The following is a 20,983-nucleotide window of genomic DNA, read 5'->3' as shown; positions in this document are numbered from 1 at the left end:
GAAGATCCCAGTTTCACATCTTTGCTTGCCAGGCAAAATAAGTGGTGAAGCACATTTCAGCCCAATAGAATGCATGTGAGCTACTATCCTCTCCTGTTGACTAACCAGGGTAAGTGTCTAAAAGCAGGTTACTTAGAAAAAACACATTATTTTTACCCTGAAATTACAAGGTAGAAATATTACTGATTTATTTTAGCACATTTTCAAGTGTATGTACAGATTGTCTGCCTGATAACATAGACTTGCAAGGGTCGTGTACAGAAACAACTGGTTCACATCAGCTGGACTGTTATCAAATGCAGCAACAATCTAAACAAATTAAACACACAAATGAAAACAGGAATTACAGGCATCTCGATTGATGGCATACCTTTTAAGAACTGTTCAAAGTAGACTAACATATGGAATAATATAACAAAGTACCTCCAAACTCCATTTATTTATCCGAAAGGCAAATGTAAGCGCTGCACATTTAGCAGACTGTATCTGTTGTCTATTACAAAACTTAATTGCGAATTCAGTTTTCTATTGAATGAAGAAAAATTTCATTCCAGAACAACCCTTTCCCACCCCGTTTTCAGCAAGGATGCAACTGCTAATTGCTGATTTCCATGAATCCAGAGATGATGTGCCTGAGGTTGTCGGGTTTCCGGGGTGTCTCCAATGGGAAGGAGGCCAGAGCAGGAGAGCTGCTGAGCAGAGACTTGCACGCAGCTCTGTGTCAAAGTGCTCACTGATGCAGCCTGAAGCTGATGAAGTCTTTCATTGCACAGCTCAATCTCCTTCAAACCTTCCGAGAGAGAAGCTAATCTTGTTTTGCATCACTTTATTGGGCACAAAAGCAAGGAAAACCTCCCTGGCTTCATTTCAGAGTAAAAAGTGCACGGTGCATAAAGCAGATTTAACAGTAGGAGGACCTACGTGTTCTCTAAAAATTCCATGTTACTGTTTTGATTTGTTTTCTAGAGCGAATAGGAAGCTTTACCACAAGATGCATATCAAAAATATTCCAAACACTTTCTTGGAAGCATGGGCACAGCTCCCTAAAGGGAGGCTTCAGCTCTGTGTATATACAGAATCCTTCCTCCCAAACACATTGCAAAATACTGTAAATGCTATTAACTAAAACTGAACAATGTAAAGTATGAGACAAATCAGATAACCTGTCAGTTGCTCTACTGACAGAAGGATTTGCTGACCTATCTTTAATAGGTTAGCCAACAGCACCAAAGAAAAAGTGGGCTTCTGCATATCTTTTAGAAGTCACCTTCAAAAATGCCTGAGAGCATTTCGTTCCTTCCACCTGGAAATGGGCTGACACTACAGCTGAAAATCATTTTGTACACAAACTGGTATCAATCTGAAAAAAAGCAGCAACACATGTCCCACGCCACAGCCTTGCAGAAAGGATTGCCCGGACCTGCCTCTCCTTAAAGGAGCTTCTCAGCCCTTCCCAACACCTCTGACAGCGACAGGGCTCTGCACCCTGTGCAGGAACCCAGGACGGGAATCTGGAGAAGGTATTTTCAAGTCCTGTTGATTTAAAGTGACTACAGGTTTGTAAGTCTGTGCTGCAACTGAAACACGACACGATGAGCAAAAGCTCTTCTCCCCTCCTGTCCCTCTGAAACCACACAGACGAATAAGCTGTGGCTGTGTTACTTTCACAGAATAATGGCACCACAAAACGCAAATCTATAGTTACATTTTTGGCTTTCGAGCCATAAAAGTAATAGACATTTTGATATCGATTTTAGCTTTCTTAACCTCTGACTGTGAAGCATCACAGAACACCCTGTCCAACAGTGCAGGTTTGAAAGCTGCGCACTGTAAACCACCGTGGTTCTTTCCTTCATAAAGTCACTGCATACCATCTTTTCAAAAATAAAGCCTCATCTTCCTCTAAGCATGCGTTTTACTTTTATAGGCTCACTGACACTTTTATTGACAAATAATCTGAAACTGTCAGGTAATGAGGCAAATTATGGTCAATATCACAATAGGAAGCAATGCTTTATTTGGGATATTGGAGCCATGAGTATGGATCTTTATGGTCCAACCACCAACCCAACCCGAAGACAAGCTCTCACAGGCATTTCTTGAGAAGCCTAGAGCTGCTCCCATGAGCCAACACATTAAGCTGTGACCTTCCTGCTCCACAGATCTGTACACTCGGAACTGCATCTCCTCACAAAAGCTACAAAATCAAAGTATTCTTCTGCAGTTGTTAACATCACAGAGCGAGGACCATGGCGACACCCTGCTGGATTTCCTCCTGCTGCCACGCACTCTGGCACGGGGTTGTACTCAGTGTCACAGCCCACATCCTCCCCAGCTTCTCAGGATAAAACCTTCCCTTTCCCCGAGTGGGTTTGCAAGACCAGCAATTAGAAAACTGCTATTGCCATATCTCACCGTGCCCTCCTCGTACCTCAGGTTAAAGGTATGGACAGTGATGCACTTTACTCAGCGACGTTTACTGAGGTTTTAGAGTTTTGAGCCATTATTAACCAACATAACTATGAGTAACCACACAGATGAACTGCTGCCAGCCCAGTCCTAGGACAACAGCAATAAAGGTACCCACAACCTTTTCCTCCTCATATTGCAGCAAGAACAAGTCATCTCCAGCTGGAGATTTTATTCTGTGTGATCTTGCCATTCTCTGCTCCGAGTTCAGAGACAACAGAGCACTTCACGCAGCAATGAAATCTCACTGTACTCATGCACCAACAAAACCTGACCATTTGTTTGCTTAAACACCTCTAAGGCAATTTCAAGCTTAAGGGGACTAGGTATGAGCATTTCTATGAGATACATCCCTGGAAACACGCCAAGTGGTTTGGAAACAGGGCGGTTTAACAGCAGACCACAAGAATGAATTATAGTAAATGATATGACAAGTAAAAAAATGGAGAGTTAAGTGACACGCACTTTTTCATCCTCTTGCATTCTGACTAGCCAAGAGTTATCAATTTAAAAAGCAACACTGCATAAGATAACACCACAAATCCCAACAACACAGTGTAAAGATCTACCATGCATGGAAGGAGGTTGTCCTTTTTTTAAGAGGTGCCCTGCTGCAACCAGCTTCAATCCGATATGGTATAGAGCGAGCTTGCGCTCTTTTTAATTGGCATATTTAATAAGCAACAGCACTCTCTTTAGCACAAACAATTCTCTGCTGAAAAGTCAGCCTAACAGAGATGGTGGCAAACCCCAAGTTCTGGCCAGTTCCTAGCAGTTCGGAGCCTCCCCGTCGGAAAGAAGGTATCGGGGCAGTCATGGCTCCAGCTGACTTGCTCAAACCGAGAGCAAGGATATCAGAGCAGCAGGGAAGAGAAGGGAGGGTGCAAGGAGAAACCTGTACAGGGAGCAGGGTACTTCCCAATCAAACTGAGAAGAGTGATCCTCATTAGCTTCTCCCTGGAACAGGAGATGCCAGCACCAGGCAACAAGAACACAGCTGTGTTTTCAAGGTACTAAAATCTTGCAGTTTATTAAACCATTTCTGGATGAGTACTGAGAAGTGGAAGGTATCTCCTGAAGGTGGGCCAATGTTCTTAGCTGCTAGCATTTGGACTTAAGAGCCTTTGCTTTCAGCAGTTGTTTTGTACACTGACCTGTGTTCCCCAGCCTGGACAAACAACCACCAGGGATCACAGGAGTAGGTGAAGTGTCAGACCTTCCTGATTGATTTTTTACTGTAAATACTGTCAAATTTTCTTATGTGTGTATGTGTGCACTCACACACACACGTCCATGTCAGTAAACACTTCCAAGTTTTTCCATCGTGAAAACGGGGCCAGTGTCCGATGGTGCAGGTTTGTTTCGTTATTTAGACAGACAAGACAGTTGTTAGCCTTTCCATAGACTGGTCCAAGCATTCAAGCCAAGTGCACAGTAACGAAGGCAGCAGCTAGTATTTCAGAAAAGGAGGCTGCCCATTGCCTAGCCAAGCATGCTATTTTGCCAGTAAGAACATTTAGTTCCTATTCAGAAGAAATACCTACTCGTCATGGCAGCACCTCAAGTCAAAAGTATGTATGGCAAAGTACAATTGAAACCAGAAATGTTCTTGTCCTGAATGGGCTCAGCCCAGACGTGGAGCACAACAACACTCCAAGGACTCCTCCTGAGGCCCTGGCTTTGTAAGATCCTGCCTCCACCATGGGGAACAAGCGGTTCTCGGAAGAGACACAAGAGAATCCACAACACTACCTTGAACATCTGGCTGGGGGGGATACACAGAGGGTGCGCTGGAGACTGACTGTCCCTCCCTTCTGAGTGTTTTAAAAGCCAGGCAGACTCCCTCCAAAACTGTGTTTTGGCCTTTGCAATTGAGTTCCCCACAGCAAGGGCAAGGAGAAAGATTTTGCTACTGAAATCCATCCAAGGTAAGCAACATCCATCAAAAGTACTTCTATACTTCTCGTGTGCCTGTACTAACAAAGACCACCATAAAAACTGGATTGCAATAAATGGCATTTATAAATGACCAATGGTAAATCAGCTGCTATTAAAAACCCCAAGGTTTTACTCTGCTTGTTTTCCTCGAAGAGACAAACACCCAAATCAGTCCAACAGCAGCCTAAGCAACTTCAAGCTCTCGTTTTTTTTTGGACTACAGCAGATAAAACTCATCTACAGGTGACAATTAAGAAGACATTTCACATACACTATAAAAAGCATAAAATTAAGAGGCAGACCATAACACAGCACTTAAAGAAAAGCTAAAATTTGTTACAGCAAACATGTTATTAATACTTAGCAACCCCTGCTTGGGTTAAAAGGGTTATAAATTTCTGGCAGCAGGCAACCTCATAGCCTGAATTAATCACTACTAACAGAATGCATCTTCAATTAGAGCAAAATTATTGTTAATTCTAGCAAATATATTTTTCTCTTTTTAATCAAATTCAATTTTTCAAGATTAGCATAAAATTATAGGTATAAGAAAAAGTAAAATACCTACACTTGATGAAAATAGTAAATATTAATCAAACCAAAGGAATTGAGCCAAAGGAATTATTTAAGAAATGGATAGCCAGTTGATTTTGCAATCAGCCAGTAAGTAGTAGCAATGTACTTTGGATTATTATTAGAAACAAAACCATAACTAACAATAAGTTGTTTCAAAACTGTAGACTGGAAGGTTAAAGCTAACCATCATTTTTGCATATTATTACAGCACCAAACTTCAAAATGCATGAAAAATGCACAAGGCCAAACAAAAATACTGGTCTCACCCACACAAAATAGTCGAGCATTTACATCTGACACATTAATATCCTGGGATCTTAAAAGCAGTACTTTCAAGAAGTAATAAACACAATATTTTGTTCCGTAGGATAAATTGTTTTAATAGCAGGCAATGAAGTACTTGGGGTGGAAAAGGGAGGATTTCTATTATCTGATGCAAAAAGCTTGGTCAGTTCCTGCTTTTTAATGCAACATTGCCCCCACCTGGACAAATGAATTTTGGCTTATAGGTTGGCAATAGCGTCGCAGAACTTGATAGAACAGTGTAAATTCCAAAACAGAGTTTGGAAAAGAGTCACAGCACACTGCAATCATCTTTTGCAGTGAACTTTTTTCAAGCTCACCTAAGTCTTTTAGCTGGCATCTTGAAAGTCTTCTCAGCACTTCCCCAAAATAAATGATAGCTGCTCAGTACTCATAAAAAGTCTTTTTATATTACACACTTACTCATTCCTGCACAAGAGAGAATACTGCACTTTCTACAAAAAATACCATATAATATTAAGATAAATATGCTGATACAGTGTCAATGCAATATGTGCACTGCACACGCATATTGAGTGTACATAGAAGAGATAAACGCACAGAGTATACACAGCCAGGACAATGGCAAATATTTTGATTGGAGAAAACCATATATTATTATTTCAGATCAGAGAAGTAAAATTAGCAAAGTAACTTCTAGTTTACCTAACAAGAGGCTTGACTTTCATGAATAACCATGAACTACTGAATCTGACCAGTCCTTGCAATAAGTAACTTTCTTTTGCAGTATTATTCACACACCTCAGAGTGACCAACAACTCCAAGAAGCCTGAAAACTGCCCTTCCTCTCTGTTGAGTAATTAATAAATAAAAATCCCCAAGCACTGAGCATCTTCCCTCTCTCTCACCCAGAACCTTCCGCAATGACCCATACTTGCAGTCAAGAAAAACTCCCTATGATGTACAAAGCTTCCAAAACGACAAAAGGAACAGCAGTAAAAGTTGAACAGGATCTCTGGACAGCACCAGAAGTTATAATAATAGAGAATTTAAAGGTATATACAAGTGCCAGACAGAAGGAAGCAAACCCAAGCTTACACAACTTGAGCAGAACGCATGTCAGCACATAAAGGCAGCTCCTGGAAGGCTGCTGTGTCTTTGCAAGTGCAGCACGTTACCAGAACTGAAACACAAGCCAAGCATCATCTCCTTCAAGCCAGCACTGATTTTAGTGCCCCCTGCTGTCAATATTATTCTGATGCCTTAAATTTAAATGAGGATTAAGAAAGACATAGAAACAAAAATACTCCTCAGAGTTAAATCATTCTGATAAAGTCTTTTTGGAATACTAGACTGCTTCTCAAGTCCCTAACTCTAATATTAAACTCAGCAAACAACAACACCTGTTAACATAGCCAAGATATGTAATCTGGAGTTACTAAGACTGCACTTTTATGATCGGACAGGTTTGACTTTGCACCATTAACAAACTTCCCTGCCGCTTAAATTCTGGTACCTGAAAGCAATAAAAGCATTTTCAGGTACAACTTGGTTTACTGCCAGCCCCAGCAGGTAGCTGTGAGCTGCTGCAGCAGGGAATATCCTCCTTCTCCAAGGATACTGCACTCTTCTCAATGCTTTCATTTAAATCTGAGGGTGTGAAAATGAAAGACATCATCTGATGATCCAGCCTGCTTCCATGCAGACTTCTGAAGTTAGTTTTATTTTATAAATAATAGATAGGCCCACTGTGAATACAAGGTCAACGGCCCCTCTCTCTGAGCATTGCTGCACTTCACAAGCAGTTGTTGCAGCTCTCCCCTTATTTATGCTTTCACCCAATCCCTCTTCAGAAATTGCACCCTGGCCATCGCTCCAGGGAGGACCAGCATCCCCCGTTAGTTGCCCTGGACCCGCAGGCGGATGCACCAACTTCCTTGGGATGCAGAGAGAGCCCAGCCACTGGCCAGGACCTTCCCGTGTGTGAGCAAAGGAGACCGTGCTATGCATCCAGCATGGCTTTGCTAACATCGTGACTTTGGAGGATATTTCAAGATGTTAAAAGTGCTGAGCACTTCAGCAGAATAGACGGTGGCTTTCAGTATTTTGCAAAGCCAGAATGGATCAACTAACTCCCAAAAATGTCATTGAGTGCTTGGGGGTCAGTGACCCTGCCAATAAACGGTGCTCAGCAAGCGCTGAACTTTCACTGAGACACATTTGTCAGATGCCTTAGAAAGACCGAGACCTGTAACTTGTGATGCCTGCAAAACCCTCTCTCAGATAATAATCATCTCTATTTCAGTGACATCCAGGGTCAGGTTTACTACCTCGCATTCCTATTATTTAAGTGTGAGCCTCATCATGAAGAATCAGTCTTTATTTTAAGATCATAGAAGCATTTTCTACTTGTCAAACATAGCAGGAGCCCTGCTGATCCACTGCAATAAAACAATCAACTCCCAACGTGCCTCCGGTGCACAGCGATGCTGGGAATCCACAAAAGCAGCCTGTGTGAACCGCTAGGCAGCAAATCGAATGCAACAAACTCATTTTCCTGAATACCTTCTCAAAATCAAAATGTAAAGCACACACTTTGGGTTCAGCACCTCCAATGGTTCCTACAACAAACCCACAAAGGTAAGAAAAGACGTTTGCCGTGCCACAGGCATCTGCTGCTGCACCTTCTCTATTTTGATGGGCAGTTTTCTCCTTCCCTGACAGCCCTGGTAGGGCAAGGGCAGAAGATGGGAAGGAGGACCCAAGGGGATTTGTTTCCCTAACTTTTAAGAAAGCAGATGCTTTCATAGTAGAAGGCAGATGTCAGTTTGTTGAGACCAACTCGTATCACAGAAACACATCAGCCTCGACTGAACTTTTCATGGATGCTATTTCCCAGGGTCAAGTTGTAGCTTCCAGCCCAAGTCAGAGATCAATCTGAGGAGAGCTGAAACCAGAGGTTTCTGTCTCCCACAAGGGCCCTCTAACCACTGAACCAGTCTCTTTCCCCAGTGCGAACAAAAGCAAAATAGCTGCAAAAGAAGAGATCGCAAGGATCATGAGACACATGCCCAGGTGAACAAGTAATGCAGGGGAAGCTGTTCTGTGGACAAGAGCCTCGGGTGCTGATTTGCTCTGAGTTTATGCATAGCAGGAAGTTGGATCACTGCTCCTTGAACTTATTTGGATAGTTTTCTTCTGGAGTAGCAAACTTTAATTTCATTCTACTCCCCACCAAACTAAGAGCTTTGGTTATCCAAACTGGCCTGGGAGGCTGGGGAAGGTGGCTCAAAAACCCCTGCAAAATCTGGCTTGGTTATGTTGTGGCTCTGGCCTTGATGGAGGTTCTCATGTTACGGGGCAGAAGACTGCAAACTACAAGCCCTTTCCCTTAGGACTCCCCTTTTCATAACACAAAACGCAGTTACAGCGGCACTGCAGAACCAGCAGGTGTCTTGGCACATGATGAGTAATGCAATTCCTGGGGATGATGCAGTAAACCTCAGCCTAGGGTTCAGTTTCAATCCAAGCTGTCACGGGCTTAAGGTGACAGAAGAAAAATCAGTATTTGTTCAGCAGCCTGGCTGTACATCATCACTGCAGGCTGTGATTTGCAGCGTTCCTGGTAGAAGATTTAACTTAGAGGTAACACCGAGTGAAAGGGTCAAGTGCCTAGAATTGCAATTCCTAAGGGTGGTCAGCCTACCCACTCACCTGAGTGACCTTTTTGACCATGGAGACAACAGCCTCTTGCTTAGGAATACTGTTTGGTTTAGACCACATCAATCACAATATTTACACGTTCACCACATGGGTGTTACAGTACAGGAATTATTCACATAAAGCAGTCTTGCTGTTACTGCAATATTTACCTTTAATATCAATATCAGTTAAAAGCACACATCTACTTAATACCTAAACTTCCCTAAAATATTGATTTCTTTTATGTCAATCATAACGCTTTGTGTAAATTAGCTATGTTGTTCTTAATATTTAGCAGGCTGAAAATGACAGCCCTGCTTAGCAAGACAGCCCATGCTAACAGGGGTCAGGAATTCTATTTACAGCCCTTTTCTTGCACTGAGATCGTTCAGTACAGAAGCTGTACCAAATCCTCAGAACTTACATTTTTAAAAAAGCAAACAATGCAAGCACTTGAGCGTTTCAAACAAACAAAGCATTAATCTTCCAAATGTGTTTTCTCTAATATTCAGGTGCTTTGTTGACTTATTTACTGACACCCATTGCACTGCACTGCTTCGTACATAAAAAACCTGAACAGCACAGTGCTGCAAAACCCATGGATGTTATTCATAACCTCTAAATTATGTTAAGAAAAGACAAGAAATTCTATTAAATAATTTAATAAAAATCATACCAAGTACCCAATCTTCCAATTCTATTACACGCAAGTATAGGAATCGTTAAATTAGATTTATACTAAACTACTGGCAAAAGCAGAAATAACCCTTAAAACACTCAAACCAAAAGTAAAGCCATTTTTCCCTTATGTTCAGGACTTCCTAAAATCATCCAACAGAGGGCTCCCAGTAGCTATTAAAAAGCTTAATTGAGAGCCAGATACACAAAGTCTAACAGAGATACAAATCAGCATCCTGTCATTTTCCTATCCCGTTCTGTATTCATCCACACCTGGTTTAGAAATCTGTAAAAGCAGACAGTAACGCCCCAGACAGTGCCGTGCCACGATTTGTGCTGCTGAAGGACCCTAGCTCAAGATTTTTTCCAAATCACTATTTTTAAGTGTGAAGAATGAGTGTCTTTTACATAAATGAAATTCCTTTTTTTTGCCAAAGCCAATACAGTGTCGTGTTGGTGTGTCCCGCCTGATTAAAAATCCATCATGGCCTATGATCTAGACAAAGACAACAAGATAATAAGTCAAAGCTATTTAGACACCTCCCACTGGATCAGGGGCTCCAAGCTCCATCCAACCTGGCTTTGAACCCCTCCAGGGATGGGGCAGCCACCACTGCTCTGGGCAACCTGGGCCAGGGCCTTAGCACCCTCACAGCAAAACATTTCTCCCTAAGACCTAATCTAAATGTCCCCTTTCAACTGAAAACCTTTGCCCCTCATCCTATACCTGCACTCCCTGATCAAGAGCCCCTCCCCAGCTTTCCTGGAGCCCCTTTCAGTGCTGGAAGCTGCTCTAAGGTCTCCCCGCAGCCTTCTCTCAGGTCTCCCCGCAGCCTTCTCTCCTCCAGACTGAACAACCCCAACTCTCTCAGCCTGTCCTCACAGCAGAGGTGCTCCAGCCCTCTCATCATCTCCGTGGCCTCCTCTAGACCTGCTCTAATTCAGTAAGTTCACCCTGCAGCACCTGCAGATGTGGCCAGATCATTAGACAACAAGGCATATTTTGTTACTTCCGAAATTGAATTTGTTTTCCGTAACGGCTTTTCAGCTTAACTATGATAATACTAATTCACTTTCCTCCCCATCTTCGCATTCAACTGTGAAAATACATACCTGCGCCCTTTTTGCATGTCCTACAGAAGGATTCAATAAACATCCTCCATGGAATGTCAGTGATTAACTCCTCCAGAATGAGTTCTTTACTTTGTTAAATGCTGGCTTTTTGACCAGAGTCTTAGGAGGCGAAGAACAAAAGCTGTATTCTGATATGCTACACACCACACTACTAGGTTCGTCTTTCCATTTCTAACAACATATTTGGTGCTTTCATTCCCCCTGCTTTTACCTGCAGCGATATTATAAAGCATGTAGACATGTAATTTATGGTGTTTACAACTGTATCAAGCAATGCTAAACTGTAAGCAAAATCTTTTCAGAAATACTGAATGTACAATACAGAACCAGAAGCGCCCTGCCCTAACCTGAACCGAGATGAGTTTGAACCCCTCACACATTCAAAAGTCTACTACTTTCAGGCTGGGTGTCTGGCTGCACGTAAGCATTGGAAGATCTCACCCATATTGCAACTTGAAGCAATTCTTTAAAAGCAGTTGACACGTTCTCAACTCTCCACCCTGCCATCACAGCTGAGGTTTGGATCTGAGGTTCAAGACCAAATCCAGGTGCCAATTTTTGCTGCCCTTGTACACAGAATACAGCCACTTCTTAACCTGAACTGTAAGGGCCTTTGGCACAGAAGTGTTTGAAAAAAACCTCTTTTCCCTTTCAAGGTACGCAGGACCTTTGGGAGAAACCAGACTAGTTTGGCACACAAGATCAGATGCTAGTCTAAAAAGACTTAGACTTCAATTATTATGCAGCCATCATTTTACTAATTAAGTCCAAGAGTACATACAATGCATGTATGGAAACAGCAGTAGCGTAACACAAATATCAAACGAACCCTAATCCTTTACTTACCACAAGTCTCCGTCTTCAATAGTCTTATCATTTGGGGCTCCAGCGTGGCCGTAGTGCAGAACAGACGAGTTTTCCCCACTGACAGGAGAAAAGGAAATACACAAAATTAATGGAAGAAGCAGCATTAACACACAATATGAGAAAGAACATCAAAACCATCAAACATTATAAACATCAGGGCATTCCTACACCAAGTCTAAAATTTTGCAGTCCATGAGAACTGCCACAGGCCCTGCCCTGGTGTGGACTGCAGGAGCAAACCCTGCAGCTTGCTCAGCAGAAATGGGTATGGAATGGGCATTTTCCTCTTCCAGCTGTAAGAGATGACCTTTCTGCAGAAAGAACTTGGCACAGCTCATATAAATATTTCCCTCATCTATAACAGTGTTAAGGAAGCAATTATGCAAGAGTAATTTTTCAGCGTATACCTATTTATTACCTTCTGGAATTCTTTTAATTACTAAGTGATATGTTCCCCTATCTGAGGTTAAATATTCTAAGGCATCAAAACCTAACTTTGACTGCAGTAAAATCTGACATGTTTGAAATGCTCTGTAAGTCACTGGGACTGGAAAATTTCAGCTGTCCACCTCTGGCACGGCTATGCGTGATCCCTGCTGGAGCAGAGACAGCGCACGCTGCTCGGGAGCATTCACAGCGACCACACCAGCAGCAACAACAGGCACAAGGACTGTCACTCTAGTCTTATTAAAAATCATGTTACAAAGAAAAGATTCCTATTTCTGGAAACCTTTCAGACTAAACTGCTGATTCACAGGAAAAAAAAATCTCCAGAGAAAGATGGACCCGTGGTCTGCACTTCCAAAGCTCCACAATCCACGTGGTGACCCATATTTGGCCTTGACATGCTCTCTTGTCTACTGATGGAACAGCTTCATATCTTAGGTGAAAGGAATCTACGGCTCAATTTCAATGAAGGTTTCGTTGTATCTGGAGTAAACGTGCCATCTGAACACCTCCCGTATTAGTCTTCTGATATACGCAATTACACAAACAGCACACCTGCACTGTACCCAAAAAGACATCACCTTCAAAACACATTAAGTATGTGTGATCCATTAGGTGTTTAACAGTTCATTGGTCATCCAAACGTAATAACTCCATGAGCAATGATTATGGGTAGAAAGTAGATGCCACATTAGGTTTCTGAAGGCTCTCTAAAGGGCTGGATCACGTTAACATTTTGAAAGCAACAAGTTTTGATTGTTAAGTACTTCTTAGTATTTAGGAATCACTATGTAATAAGAGAGTGAAGGACAATATTTCAGAATCATGAAAATTGTTTCCAATACAAAGCACTTTTCTTAAAATTATACACACTCCAAAGAGAAAAAATAAAGTTCTTAAATCAGAATTAAGGCTGCAACAAATTTGTTTTGTGATGCTGGCCCAATGGCTTAAGCAGAGTTTTACAACCGGCTACTCCCTGGCTGCTTTTTACTGCCTAGACTGGGAACCTATGTAATTGTGAATATAACTAGAACTGGTTCCATAAAGCCTGCACACAAGATGAAGACAGATGTGAGCTTCTATCTGAGATGTCCTGGCTCCTGAACACTAGTGGAACAGTTACTTCTGGCCACAATTCCAGTTTTCCACGCAAGGATACTTTCAAACTTAGTTTGCTTAGTCTGAAAACAAAATCTATAACGGGGCAATGGAATGCAAAAAAGAAAAGGGCCCTCTGTGCCAGGCACCTCGTACAGCAGGAATCGTGTTTCCAGCCTCCACCGCCACCTTTCCCGTGCAGGTAACAGCAGCGGAGACTGCTCCTACCTCTGTGCTGGACCATCAGCATGACGAGGGCAAGCAGCATCGTTTCCTGACTGGAGAACTCTTTCCCAGGTGGGGGGCTGTGGTTCCGCGGAGGCAGCACTCAGCAGCAGCTGGAATGACCTTGGTGCCACACATGATGCTGTTTGTGAACCCACATGCTTGGTGTTCAAGGCAAAACACAAAACCCCAACACCTGGCCTGCATAAACACGCACTCCAAAGCAGTTTGCCAGGATTTTAGTGGCAGATGCTATTCCTTATCTCCCTATAAAAATGTGGATAAGGCAGGAGAAGCAAACAGCACATGAATATATTTATGATCAACTTTTAAGAAATTAGCATGAAGCTTGGGGGCATGACTCCACGCTAATAGATTGCAGATGGCTCCTTTACTTATCATCATACGCTGCCACCCTAGCTGTCACAGAACACACCGGCTGCGTAAACAAGCCATACACTCAAATACAAGCCCTGCACAAATGCCTTCAACAATAGACATTGCAAATACAAGGACGGGGAACTACTTTTGCACATTTTTAATGTTAAAGTTTTCGTTTACAAAATATTTCTGTAAGGTTTGGCACCAACTGTTACAGGAGATGCGTGGAAAATCTGGTTTTCAGCTCCGGTGGTGAAGCAGCGAGCAGCACACAGTCTTCCCTGGCATTTGAGACTCCTTATCTGCCACGCACATCTTGGCTCTGTCACGTAAATGGGATCGTACTACAGAGAGCAGTTGGTGCTGAGGACCAGATATACACATCGTATGCATTTCAGGTTTTTTGTTGGTCTGGAGTGGTTGGGGTGAGGAGGTCTGCTCACCTGGGACCAGGTCTGAGCAGCTCCCTGGGCTGAACATCCATCAGCAATCAAGGTGCAGCAGACCTGCTCCTAAAAGCTCTCTCAGCTGTTTTTCACCCAAAAGAAATCCAGTACTTGCACTCCTGGAGTGATCCTTGGCTCTGAGCAAAGCCTCACAGCTGGGGACCAGGGGGAGATGTCGCTCCAGCCATGTACTGCTGGGCAAACTGAAACACTGATGTGGAGACACCTCCAGTCTGTGCCTGTCAGAGGTGCAAGTCCAATCCTCTTCTTAGGAAGTGTCTTTCCCATCGTCCCAAGATAAATTCAGGAAAGACACAGATCTGTTAGAGTGAGTGTGGAGTAGGCCATGGAAGTGATCCATGCCTTCAGGCAGCCAACCTGAAAAATTCTCCAAGAGATTGCTCTGCACCAATTTTTATTCCTTTAATAGTTTGCCTCTAACTAGTGCCAGTGTTTGTTACAGAAAGACTTGCACAAAGAGGCAGAAAAGCTGCAAATTAACACCACTGAGAGTGCGAACAGTAGGAAGAGATTCAGATTACTATGAAAGGAAAGATGCCCTAAAATACAGTTTAGATCAGAAAACACCCTGAAAACAAATGTTTAGAAGAAAGAGGAGGAATGTCAGCAGTATTTTAAGAACTGGGCTAAACCAAGCATCAAAATTTACAATCTATGCAGCTATTAGCTCTGCATCAAGAACATGTAAAGAAAACCCACTGACCATTAGCTAAACCAGCAAATATTTCCATTGTGATTTAAATAATGAAATCTCTAGTATCATCTGCTGAGAGTTGCCATCTGCTTGGAGGCTCCTGTCAAGAAGATCTGGTCCGGTGGGAGGTGTCTCTGCCCATGGCATGGGGGATGGAATTAGATGATCTTGGTCCCTTCTGACCCAAACCATTCTGTGATCTTACACCACAGTATCAAGTAGCAGCTGACCGTGGCTTCTGTGGTGGTTGCAGAGACACCGACGCCTACACCTCCACCCAACTCCAGCTGGAAACTCCGCGCCTGGTTACCAGTGGATGCCATCCAGCACAGGGTCACCGGATGCACTGTGCACATAACTTAACCTCCATTTTCCCCCGTCGTAAAAGCGGCTACTTGCTACACCAAGATATCGCAATGAATAATTCACTTGCATTTGAACACCCCTCAGAAGCCAATGCTTTGTAGATTAGTGCTAAATATAGCCAAGTACATTTATCAAATACTACCGTTCCCATTCAATCGCACTTACCTGACGCCTGTTTGCACTTCAAACCACTTACACGCTGACAGTGCTTGAAAGTATCACTACCTACAGGCCTAACCTCGCTACGTGACGACCCGTAATCCTAATATAGCTGTGTTATTATTCTCAACTGATTGGAGAGCGAATGCACTCAAATGAACACATAAGGCATATTTGGTCCCACCAAATATTCATTTATCATCTCCTGAGGAGTGCAATGCTGGACAGAACAGCCACAAACACACACACTCACTGTGTGCCAAGTGATTTATTCCTGTACTGAAATACAGTATTGATTCCTCTTATTCCTCTTGATTGCCAGCTTAGTGAGCATCTTTTCTAAAATCTGAATAACAAACTTGCTTTTCATTTAAAAGCATGATTCTCTTCTCTAGAAATTATTATTAGGCATGTACTGAAGAAAGGAAAGATCCTGTCAAAATATCACAGTTTTAAGTGTCAGGAAAACACCAAAACTCAGCATGAATGGAATAAAACATTACTATTCAAATATCCTAATTGCAAAAGCTATTTTTAACTACAAGTGTAGTTAAATGTAATTTTTACAATGCATGACATTTTCATAGTAATAAAAAGTGCCTATTATTTTTGCATTTATTATCTTAATTGAGTTCATCTAATAGGCCTGGTTACACTCATTTTATTAGGACCTAGCTTAAAACTATTAGTATTACTCATTCTTACTTCATCGCTCATGGTCAGAACACAGCAAACAATGGACAAAGGCCTTTGTATCCTGTATTATATAATTATAATTTTTTTTAAAATCATGTTTGCCTGCACTTTTAATTGTACTGGTAGGACACAATGCCAGCTCCCACAGTGAGGCATGATATTGTTAGGACCTGGCCTTTCCAGGGCATCCCTTCTCCATGTTTGAAATCCTCCAGTGGTGCAGAGGCAGCACAAACACTGCTCCCTGGCTGAGCCCCTCCAGCATGGTGGGATGGGACAGCCAGGAAGCTCCTGTCATCACCCACTTCTGAACTACTGTTGGGACTTTCTTCCTCCTGGGTTCCCTGTGTCATCCAGTGAAAGCCCTGGGTTTTTCAGTCCTGTGGAGAGTTTAGCCCATCCCCACAGGATCCCAAGGACCCACTATACAAGCACACAGCAGGTGTTTCTATAGGTTTTGCCAAGCCACTGATGTTCTGGGGCAGCCTGGTTCTGGTGGGAAGTGTCCTTGCCCATAGCAGGGGGTTGGAACTGGATGGGCTTTAAGATCGCTTGCAGAACAAACCATTCTGTGATTCTATGACTTTCTAATTCTCAACCAGATCCTGGGTTGTGATTTCCTGCAAGTGAATGTGAAGTCTGTAGGGCTTTGAAAAACCCTACACAGAGACAACCTGATTTTACCATCACAGCCTGCGACAACACCACAGAGATGGAGTCTCGTTTCTATGGGATGTTAATTCTCAAGTCACACAATGCAGCTTAAAACAGGAAACTTTTCAGACAATTTAGATGCACAATTTGCCATAAAAACACTCATGCTACTACTGCAATTTTGCATATAAATTGGAAAATTGTATTTACAAATAAGCAAAGTTTGAGTAAACAGCAGAAAGAAACGAAGATGCTAATTGTCCTTATTGCTTCTAAAGTAATAAAATATTGTTGTCACTAATGTAAAAGTTATTTTTTGTAAGTGTATGTTACTTCAGTGCAGGGTAAATGTTTGTGAGCAGCAGCAGATCTACAAGTGGACAAATACCAGCATACATACCTAACTGTCACAAATCATTGATTAGATTAATTCCACTGGCTAAATAAAATTAATCTCTGCACAAAGCGCACAGCTGTCCTTAAACATGTATCCTGCACTATCCTGCACCGAAATTCTGCAAACTAAAAATATGCATTTCTTCAAATGCAGGGAGAGCTTTTATAACACCTTCCCAAATACAACACCTTCAACACTGGCTGTTCAGCAAGAAAAAGAGAGAAAAAAACATTTCGCAATTCCAGAAAGATTAGTTTAATCACACCCTAACCTTTGAGGCAAAGAACTCTGAGAATGATATGAGATGCTTAAGGTGTATTTCAAAGAGAGTTATTTTTGAGCAACAGAAAATAGCTCTAAATCCCTTCTCCATAATGCTATTTAATAAAAAAGCCAATTGCAGCACAGATGTGAGCATAAACATGATCTTGGCAGTAGCAGCAGTCACTGGGGAATCTCTTGAGTGCAGCAGAATCTGTAACTGAGTTATTTCTTTAAGACACAGCGCCAGCCACCTTTCTGTGGCTTTTCCAGGGGTAATGGCTCAAAACTCACTCTGGTGGCGCTTGCAAACACAACATGTGCCTAAACGGAACACTTTTACAAATACCCAGTGGGAAAATGACCATAAGGACTGCAATAGTTGAGAAGAAACCCTCGCCTTACCTGCCACAGATGCAAGTGTAGGAAGTGTGGCGCATGCCACCTCGAGCGTAGCAGTAGTGCTGGAACAGGCTGCAAAAGAAGGAAGGTGGTGATTAATAATATATTCAGAACCACCAAATGACAGTGAGAAAAGCAAGTCTTGCTTGAGTACAGCTGTACTGGTGCAAATCCCCGTCTCCCCAGCGAGGCCCTCTACCCATTTCTGCTCAGCTGAGCGCTCAAATTCCCCCACATCCCCAGCTCAGCCGCCCTGCGGAGCATCACGCGATGCCCACGAAGCCCATTAAGCAACTCTGCAGCAGAGGGGCTCAAGTGCAGCTCGGTAACTTCAAATGGGAAATTGCTTTCCTGAACAACTCAACATAGAAAGGCAAATTATTGTTGACAAAAGGTCACCTGATCATAAAACAAACAGGGTGGAAACAGTTAAACGCTGAAGTGGAGCTGAGAAAACCATTTTGGATGTACAATCTTATTCAAGTTCCTTAACTTCAACCCTTCTGCCTTCAGTCTGTAGGTTCAGCAAAAGTGAAGTCTAACCAACCCTTCCCAGGGAAGGAGCTCGCCAGACAGAGCAAAGCTCCTCTTCACAATAATTTCAGCACAAGTTCTCTGGTTTTTACCACCTCACCCTCTGCTGAAAGCTGAACTGGATATCCTGACATATGTGTGAAGCCTTAATCACATCCAACTACACTGTACGCACTCCTCTCCAGACAAGCCCACAGCACTATCCTGTTTCATTAAGCCAAGCACTTTCTGCTGGTGTCACAGCCCACGCTGGAATGGATGGACACGTGTTTTCTTGTCTGTGGCACAACAGACACATACAAACCACACGACTATCCAATTTCGGGTGGTGGCACCTAAATACATCTATGATCTCCCCCTGCCCAAATCCAGAAAAAGATTGATACCGACTCAATCCCAACAGCAAGAAGATAACGTGGTAATATTAGGGTGAGTCCTCAACAACTCAACATTACATCATTAAACTGCTTTTTTTGTGTGTGAGGGAGAGGGAAGGGAAAGGAGAGCAACCCCGTGCTCTCCGACAACGCTCCTCTTGCGATGTCGTCCTGCTGGAGGAGCTGTTTGGCCTTAAAAGCATTAAAACATTTTCATCTTCACTGTCAAAGTCCCCTTCACATGAGGGCAGATGTGCCCAAAGCACAATTAATACAGGATTAGGTGCTTGAAGAGCTAAGCACATATCATGGATCCTTTTATTCTTTCTGAAATATGCTCTAATTACAATCCAATTCCCTTTAATACTGAGTGAATTTCAAAACCTCATTTGTTGTAATACTGAAATCATTTCATTAAGACAGAGCGATAATGGTGCTATTCAAAGAATAGAGATGTTGTGATTTTGTCCCTCTGCAGCAGCAACCACGGAACACAATTCAAATTCTTTGAAAGATATTAAAGACATTACATGCTTGTAAATCCAAACCAGATTTTAAAATTATACAAAATGACAGTATTTATAGAGAAACAAACCAAAACATACAAATTACTCACAAAAGGGAAAAGAAAACCTGCAAGCAGGGGTTTAAAGCCTGCTGTTAGCAGGGAGATACATTTTGCAAGATCTCTTTTCTTCTGAAAACGCTGTAGTTTTACGAGGTAGAAATACTAATTTTGTGTCGCCCCCGCAACCAGAAATGGCAAAGAGTAGGTCAAACGACAGAGGAGCTAAGGAGGAACTCTGGCATGGGGAGAGCACAGCAGAGATCTCTAAACGGAGCCAATAAGATTTATCCCCCAAGCTGTCATTTGCTGTGATGCGGACATATTTTTACTGAACAACGTTTCATACAGAAACAAAGTTAAAGGCCTGCTTGTCCCTAGCACGCTTGCAGGCAGGGTTTACTCTGTAAGACATGACGCTACACACAAACCTTTTATACAATAACATATCACACTGTTATACATCTATAGTTACATCTTAGGGAACAACTTTCAGTGTATTTTATAGACCCTTCACTTTAAATGATTGAATAAACTATCTCCTCTAGACAGCAACTTTCAGTAACCTTCTAAAGAGCTTTAAAAATGAAATAATGAAGGTTGTAAACATCTTTCCATCATCAGTGATGCAGGAATAGCAGGGTTTATTTTTCCATATGACAACCGATCACATATTCATGGTTGCAATTTATATGAAACTGTGCAGCCGAGTAATAGTGTTCACCTTTGCCGTACTCCCCGATTAGCAGTAAAAAGTGCCAAATAAATTAAGACACGCTTCATATAATCCAGCTGTTGCCTGAACTTTGTTTCTGCTTTCAAAAAAAAAAGGAACCTGATGGTTTTATCAAATATTATGGACCTTCTTTTAAGAGTAAGAAGTGGTTGTTTATGTGACTGAGCTGAAGGAAGCACAACTTTGCCAGGTAATCAGTGTGCCACCAGTAAAACTACTCATGTCAATTTTTTGCGCTACAACTCATTAGAAGGATGTTCACGCGGTTGAAAAAAACATCCAACAGTTCTATCACAGACAGGCAACATCCTCGTATAACATGTCTTAGGTAAGTGAGGAATAGTATATCCCTTTAATGGAAAATGCTGGCTTTTCTAGGCTGAAAAATGTACATATAAAATTAAAGAAGCTGCTGGTACTTTATAGTTAAAACCCTGGTTCTGCTGAAGTTAATGCAGATTCTGCCACTACTTCACATCAGCAATTCAATGTCTGCATAGTGCAAGAACTTTTATCCAAAATTGTGATACAAAAGTATAACGTCTGAAATAGCTGGATAGAATCTGACTTCTTCCAGCATTCCACGTGTCACAAACAGCGCATCTCGAACTTTGCCTGCACTTTTTGACTGGAGGATACGTGTGTTTAGGCAGTTTTATGTTGGTGTCATCTGCTTTGCTGTGAGCTTTTAATGCAACCAACACAGATACAAGTGTCAAACACTTCTTTCTCTTCTTCTTTCATGGGTTTCAAAGCCTCCCATCATGTTTTATGCAGTATTTCCCTGGAGGTGTAAGTATTACTTATCATTCACGCTCTACCTTGGCAGTGTATACAGACCAGCCAGGGGTGGATTTGCATCTTGGATGCTACCTTTCAAACACACAGAGCTC

General features: G+C 42.3%; 1 protein-coding gene across 3 annotated transcripts in view; it reads right to left on the bottom strand.

The window, feature by feature from the left end:
• PEPD (peptidase D) overlaps positions 1-20,983 on the bottom strand; it is a 126,691-nt gene that overhangs the window by 35,102 nt on the left and 70,606 nt on the right. For all 3 annotated transcript variants that reach the window (XM_069868512.1, XM_069868514.1, XM_069868513.1), the window contains 2 exons: positions 17,882-17,950; positions 11,608-11,685 (listed from right to left, as the gene is read on the bottom strand). In XM_069868512.1, coding sequence (XP_069724613.1) covers positions 11,608-11,685; positions 17,882-17,950 — 147 coding nt within the window. The remainder of the gene's footprint in view (positions 1-11,607; positions 11,686-17,881; positions 17,951-20,983) is intronic.

The sequence above is a fragment of the Phaenicophaeus curvirostris genome, chromosome 14 (assembly GCF_032191515.1).
Source record: "Phaenicophaeus curvirostris isolate KB17595 chromosome 14, BPBGC_Pcur_1.0, whole genome shotgun sequence".
NCBI classification, from domain to species: Eukaryota; Metazoa; Chordata; class Aves; order Cuculiformes; family Cuculidae; genus Phaenicophaeus; species Phaenicophaeus curvirostris.
Note: the sequence above shows the minus strand (reverse complement) of the source record. Positions and strands in the feature narration are given on the sequence as shown.